Genomic DNA, 7,145 nt, shown 5'->3' with positions numbered 1-7,145 from the left:
GTGTGTGTGTGTGTGTGTGTGTGTGTGTGTGTGTGTGTGTGTGTGTGTGTGTGTGTGTGTGGCTACCTGAGTCGGAGTCCTCTCAGGTCCTGCAGGGTGAATGCGTCCCCCTGCAGCAGCGTCCGTCCCTGCAGCTCCAGCCGGCCGTGGCGAGCCGTCCTCTGAAGCTCCGCCCTCAGATCCTGGTCCCGGGTGTCCCGGTCCTGGACCAGGAGGTGCTCCTCCGTCACGAAGGCTGCCCCCCCCTCCTCCACCCGCAGCAGGTTGGTGAAGGCCTGACGCAGAAACCAACAGACACACAAAATATATCAATGAAGAAAATGTATAGTTGTTGATAGTAAAATAGTAAAAACTGAAAATAATTTGTTAAAAAGTATATTGTATCAAATAGTATTTAGAGATTATATTTAACGATTATATAATCTATATATGAATGGATTATATGTAAAATACTATAAAAACATTTTTACTTCAAAATTTTTAAAAAAAAGTATGTAATTTGTTTTATGTTTTTAATTTTTTTATTAAATCAAAAAATATTTTAAGATGTTTTAATAATTTACAAATGTGTTTTTTATAAATGTATTTTGTAAATGTATTTTTTTTTAAGTATTTTGTAAATGTATTTTTTTTTAAGTATTTTTTATTTTTTATTTATTTAAAAAAGAATTAAAGAAAAAATTGTGGAATAAGCTAAAAAATATTCAACAAAAATAAAAAATAAAAATTAATAAAAAGTGACCAAAAGATGCAGCAGAGATGGTACCTGTGGCCCCTGGCGGAGCGTGAACGTACCTGTGGGCCATGGCGGAGTGTGAGCGTACCTGTGGGCTCTGGCGGAGTGTGAGCGTACCTGTGGCCCCGGGCGGAGCCTGAACGTACCTGTGGGCCCTGGCGGAGTGTAAGCGTACCTGTGGCCCCTGGCGGAGCGTGAACGTACCTGTGGGCCATGGCGGAGCCTGAACGTACCTGTGGCCCTGGGCGGAGCCTGAACGTACCTGTGGCCCCGGGCGGAGCCTGAACGTACCTGTGGCCCTGGGCGGAGCCTGAACGTACCTGTGGCCCCTGGCGGAGCCTGAACGTACTTGTGACCCCTGGCGGAGCCTGAACGTACCTGCGGCGCCTGGTCGTCCACCGGCGTGACGGTGATGTTGAAGAGGAGGCCGAAGACGGAGCCGCCGTGGTCGTCGCTGACGGAGAACACGAACTGGACCAACAGCGGCTCGGGGCCGATGTCTTCCACCGGCGGCATGAAGGCCACTTTCAGGTGGTTAACGGCATGCTGGGAGTAATAAATAAGAATGATTCAATTTATAAATTATAATAATTTATACTCTTTATTAAGGAGTCTCCCCCTGCAGGAGATCAGATATAACGCAGCTTTAAGGAGTCTCCCCCTGCAGGAGATCAGATATAACGCAGCTTTAAGGAGTCTCCCCCTGCTGGAGATCAGATATAATGCAGCTTTAAGGAGTCTCCCCCTGCTGGACATCAGATATAATGCAGCTTTAAGGAGTCCCCCCCTGCTGGAGATCAGGTATAATGCAGCTTTAAGGAGTCTCCCCCTGCTGGAGATCAGATATAATGCAGCTTTAAGGAGTCTCCCCCTGCTGGAGATCAGATATAATGCAGCTTTAAGGAGTCTCCCCCTGCTGGAGATCAGATATAATGCAGCTTTAAGGAGTCTCCCGCTGCTGGAGATCAGATATAATGCAGCTTTAAGGAGTCTCCCCCTGCTGGAGATCAGATATAATGCAGCTTTAAGGAGTCTCCCCCTGCTGGAGACCAGATATAATGCAGCTTTAAGGAGTCTCCCCCTGCTGGAGACCAGATATTATGCAGCTTTAAGGAGCCCCCTACCTTGCAGGTACGTGTTGCGGAGGCTAGTTTCCCCCCCTTGATGTTTACCTGAGTGAAGGACTTCAACACCGGCACCATGTGGTCCCTCTTCATGGCGTTGGTGCTGTCGGTGTAGAACAGACGCCCGGCGTCCATCAGCCTGTAAACACAGATAAGAAAAAGAATGTTTCCATTAATGGATTATTAGACAGATAGATCACTGCTAGCTTAGCTACAAGCTAGCATCAAACACAACAAAGGCTGTCAGTTGAATGGTGTTATGAGCTAACGTTAGCTTAGCATCAACCATAGATAGCTACAACGTTTCTGAGATGATTCCCATCTTCTGTTATTGTTCATAATGAGAAAACTTTATCATTTCATGGATTTCAACAATAATTTCAGTATGACAGTCATGTCGTAAACTGTTTAAATCTGAGCATGCTCGACTCATTCTGCACTCTCCTCCAATTGGGCGGTGACAGAGGGAGCCCCGGCCGGTCCTTACCCAGGATGCATTGGGCTGAAGCAGGGCTCGGTGATGACGTAGGTCAGGTCCGTGTCCGGGTGCTCTCGGTCGGTGAAGTGGAGGTGAGCCTGGGTGATGGACGTCACCTCCGTCTCCTTCACCGTCAGCGAGCGCACGCTGCCGGACACTTCCACCGGCAACTGGTCCTTCACGGGGAAGACCTGGACCACCACAGTCTGGATCCAGGGGGGGTAGAGGGTCAGGGGGATATTAACCATTGTGTCGTCTTCCCGTCGAAATTGAAAAACACTGTTGTTGATGCTTTTATATCAATGTTTTCAACTTTTTCTCACGTTTTGTCCCTTTTTTTGTATGTTCAACGCTACGTAACACTAACTAATTAACTTTAGTTTTACAGTTATTTTTGGAATTTATGGTCAATAAACCTCATTTATAGGAAATTACGCCTAATGTTTGAGTGAGAAAAGCAGAAATTAGGAATTATTGAGACTAAAATTAAAGGAATGGATGTTGATGATAATCACAGACTGGAATATGTCAACTTTTACTCAATACTATTTCAAAAACACTTCCATTTGTTTTACAATGCTATAAAATTGAATAAGGCGCCCCAAAATTAATGAAACTAGAGATTTGCACTTGGCAAAGAGCGTTGGGTGGAATCAATCATGTTATTTTGTGGAATTAAAAAGAGCATTGATATAGGACAACGGGTCAATTTGACCCGAGGACACCATGAGGGTTAAAGGGCAACCACCGGTGAAACAAGGCACAATGTAAGTTAATGGGGCAATCTTTGCCGCTGACAGACTCAGATTATTATTATTATTAAGTGTCTAACAACATTATGAAGAAGATTTGTAAGGAGGTCGACCTTTCTGTTAAAGAGTAAGATCGTTTATTAAAACATAAAAACATCTGCGAAATTGCGTCCGCTGCACCCACCAGACTCAATGTAAATAATCAGTTATTTTAACAGCGTAAAACACACTTCATTCAAAGTCAACAGAAATAAACTAAAACTATGAAAAGCCATTTTGGGTCTTATTTCCACTTTTCCAAACATCACAACTCTAGCTGTGGTTGAAATAAACACATAGGTCATCGATTTACATGTGAAGATGTGTTGGCTCTGCACACGCTAAAAGTGTTGTTTTTTACATGGAGTCTGGTGGGTTTAGCGCCCACGACTTTAGAGCTGTTTCTGGTTAAACAGAAAGGTTTTATAGGTCTATATCTGTAGGGATCCATCCCATAATGTTGTCCGACACTTACAATAATAAAATGAGCATGTCAGCAGCAAAAACAGATTTTTCACGCTTGTTACTGGGCCAATTTCAAAGATTTTTGTTCCATCAGTCACTTACAAAAACAAACATAGGAGAATAGGGTCCAGGTTACATTTTAAGTGTGGTCTCCTCTCTGGCCCCCATAATTGTGTCAAATATTTTCACACATTTTTAACCATAACTTTATCTCCAAAAAGGGGATTTTATTGCCGTTCAGTTATAGATAAAAGCAAGATAACACCGAATGAGTATTCATGTCTTTATTGTGTATCGATAGACTTTTGTAAAGTCAAATCTGGAGGGTCGGGGGTAAGTAAGACTTATGCTTAATGTATTTGGGGTCCCTAAAATCACATGTGGCCCCAGTCTGCCCCCCCCCCCCCCCCCCCCCCATTTGAACTGCCAGTGTATGAGAGTGTGTCTGACTCACGTATGTCTGGGAGAGGTTGGGCGGCTGGTGGCTGTCCGACAGCGTGAAGTCGAACGAGTCCTCAAACTGCTCCTCGCCTGAGTGCTGGTAGTAGATCTGACCCTGGATCAGATCCCTCTGCAGGAAACTGTCCACTCGCTGTCCTGCAAACACATCGACAATGTCCACTACTACTGTCCCACCGGCTGCAACACCAGCCAGTGGGACAGCAACTCAAAAGCATTTTACTTGTTTATTTTAGGTGACAGAGACTCTTAGTACGTGTCCAAATACGCGTTGTTTTCAAGGATGGGATCTAGAGGGTGGCAATTTTCGGGACAACATGAGGACAACATGAGGACAACATGAAGACATCATGACGGCAACAAGAGGGCAACATGAGGACAACATGAGGACAACATGAGGAAAACACAGAGGACAACATGAAGACAACAAGAGGGCAACATGAAGACAACATGAGGACAACATGAGGACAACATGAGGAGAACATGAGTACAACATGAAGACAACAAGAGGGCAACATGAAGACAACATGAAGACAACATGAGTACAACATGAAGACAACAAGAGGGCAACATGAAGACAACATGAGGACAACATGAGGACAAAATGAAGACAACATGAGGACAACATGAGGACAAAATGAAGACAACATGAGGACAACATGAGGACAACATTAGGACAAAATGAAGACAACATGAGGACAACATGAGGGCAACATGAGGACAACATGAAGACAACATGAGGAAAACACAGAGGACAACATGAAGACAGAGGACAACATGAGGACAAAATGAAGACAACATGAGGACAACATGAGGGCAACATGAGGACAAAATGAAGACAACATGAGGACAACATGAGGACAACATGAGGACAACATGAAGACAACATGAGGAAAACACAGAGGACAACATGAAGACAACCAGAGGGCAACATGAAGACAACATGAGGACAACATGAGGACAACATGAGGACAACATGAGGTTTAAAAGAAGCCTTCCTCACCTGTCTCGTGGGTGGAGGTCCTCCGGACCAGCGTCCCCGCCCGGGGGTCGGAGGTCAGCTGGTACAGGATGTAGTCGTCGCTGGAGTCCAGGTCGGCGGCGAGCAGCGTGAGCTCCTCCAGCCGCACGGCGCCGCCCTCCGGCACCTCCACCGCCACGTTGTTGACGAGGAACGGCGGAGAGTCGTCTTTGGGAAGGATGTTGACGGGGAACTTGTGGCGGATGCTGTGGCGCCCGTCGCTGATGCGGAAGACGATGTGGTCGCGGGTGGTGTCGCTGTCGGAGTGGTGGTAGACCACCACGCCGTCCCGCAGGTCGCGCACGCGGAACATGAACGCCTTCCCACCTGGGGACAGGAAACACCGTGGAACACAGAGAACACAGAGGAACAGAGAGGAAACACCGTGGAACCCCATGAAACACAGATAAAACACCGTGGAACACAGTGGGACACCGTGGAACACAGAGGAACACCGTGGACCACCAAAAAAAAAACAGTGGAACACCGTGGATCACCGTGGAACGCCGTGGAATAACCTGAAAAACCTAGGAAACACAGTGGAACCCCGTGGAACACCGTGGATCACCGTGGAACAACCTGAAACACCTAGGAAACACAGTGGAACACCCTGAAACACCCTGGAACACCGTGGAACACCATAAAAAAAAACGTGGAACACCGCGGAACACCCTGAAACACCTAGGAAACAAAGTGGAACACTGTGAAACATAGAGGAACACCGTGGAACACCATAGAACACCGAGGAACACAGTGGAACACCGTGGAACACCGTGGAACACAGAGAAAACACTGTGGAACACCCTGAAACACCGTGGAACACCGTGGAACACCGTGGAACACAGTGGAACACAGAGGAACACCGTGGAACACAGAGGAACACCATGGAACACCCTGAAACACAGTGGAACACCATGGAACAACGAGGAACACAGAGGAACACCGTGGAACACCATGGAACACCGTGGAATACCATGGAACACCGTGGAACACCATGAAACACAGAGGAAACACCGTGGAACACCCTGAAACACCGTGGAACACCATGGAACACCATGGAACACCGAGGAACACCGTGGAACACAGAGGAACACAGTGGAACACAATGGAACACCCTAAAAAAACGATGGAACAAGGTGTAACACCGTGGAACAAAGTGGAACACAGTGGAACAAAGCGGAACACAGTGGAACACATTGGAACACATTGGAACACCATAAAAAAGCAGTGGAACATGGTGGAACACCGTCAAACACCGTGGAACACGATGGAACACAGTGGAACACCGTGGAACACGTGGAACACAGTGGAAAACATTGGAACACCGTGGAACACCAGAAAAAAAACTGTGGAACATGGTGGAACACCGTCAAACACCGTGGAACACAGTGGAACACCATAAAAAAAACAGTGGAACATGGTGGAACGCTGGGGAACACCATCCATCCATCCATCCATAATCATAAACAACTAGCTGAACTCCTAGTAAGTTGAACATGAAGCTCTCGTGTGGCCTACATTATTAAATGTAGGCCGTGTCCATCTGCTGCCGGCTGGCCTCCCTCACACGCGCCATCATGCTAACGGCTAACCGCTACCAGCCGAGCGTTGCATCACCGCCGGCGTCCCGGCCGCCATGTGTTGTTGTCGGAGAGGAACGGCTCGGTTGCGAGCCAAAGCTTCTGCACTTTGATTCAATTACCGTCTCCAACACATGCACTGGGTTTTTTTCTTTCTCTCCCGCATTGTCACTTGGAAATAACAACTTTCTGTCAGCGCCTGAAGGCACCGCGAGGCGCTGGCTGCTAACAACCGGTGGGATAAAACATGGCGTCCTTCCCGGTGGCCGCGCGGTTGCCAGGATTAGGGGCTTCCTGTCTCCCTGCGCGCGTTGCCAGGGAGACAGGAGGTCAGCAGACAGATTGGGAGACGAGCGGGTCGCGAGCCCGAACCTCATTAGCAAGTTTACCGAGGGACCCGGATCCCGGTCCAACTCAGAGACTACTTGGTAATTGGGCCCAAAGGTGGCGTTGGGCAGCCGGCCCATAAAGGAGACGGGGGGGGGGGGGGG

General features: G+C 47.5%; 1 protein-coding gene across 1 annotated transcript in view; it reads right to left on the bottom strand.

Annotated features, from left to right (window-relative positions):
• The window catches only part of frem1b (Fras1 related extracellular matrix 1b), a gene marked incomplete at its 3' end in the record, with an annotated part of 32,598 nt that overhangs the window by 20,558 nt on the left and 4,895 nt on the right, over window positions 1-7,145 (bottom strand). The window contains exons 7-14 of the mRNA XM_034882119.1: window positions 5,908-5,968; window positions 5,572-5,662; window positions 5,057-5,415; window positions 4,049-4,191; window positions 2,348-2,544; window positions 1,909-1,999; window positions 1,115-1,282; window positions 67-275 (exon numbers count right to left, since the gene is read on the bottom strand). Coding sequence (XP_034738010.1) covers window positions 67-275; window positions 1,115-1,282; window positions 1,909-1,999; window positions 2,348-2,544; window positions 4,049-4,191; window positions 5,057-5,415; window positions 5,572-5,662; window positions 5,908-5,968 — 1,319 coding nt within the window. The remainder of the gene's footprint in view (window positions 1-66; window positions 276-1,114; window positions 1,283-1,908; window positions 2,000-2,347; window positions 2,545-4,048; window positions 4,192-5,056; window positions 5,416-5,571; window positions 5,663-5,907; window positions 5,969-7,145) is intronic.

Source organism: Etheostoma cragini, chromosome 9 (genome assembly GCF_013103735.1).
Source record: "Etheostoma cragini isolate CJK2018 chromosome 9, CSU_Ecrag_1.0, whole genome shotgun sequence".
Classification (NCBI taxonomy): domain Eukaryota; kingdom Metazoa; phylum Chordata; class Actinopteri; order Perciformes; family Percidae; genus Etheostoma; species Etheostoma cragini.
The sequence above is the reverse complement of the archived record's forward strand: the minus strand, read 5'-3'. Positions and strand labels throughout refer to the sequence as shown.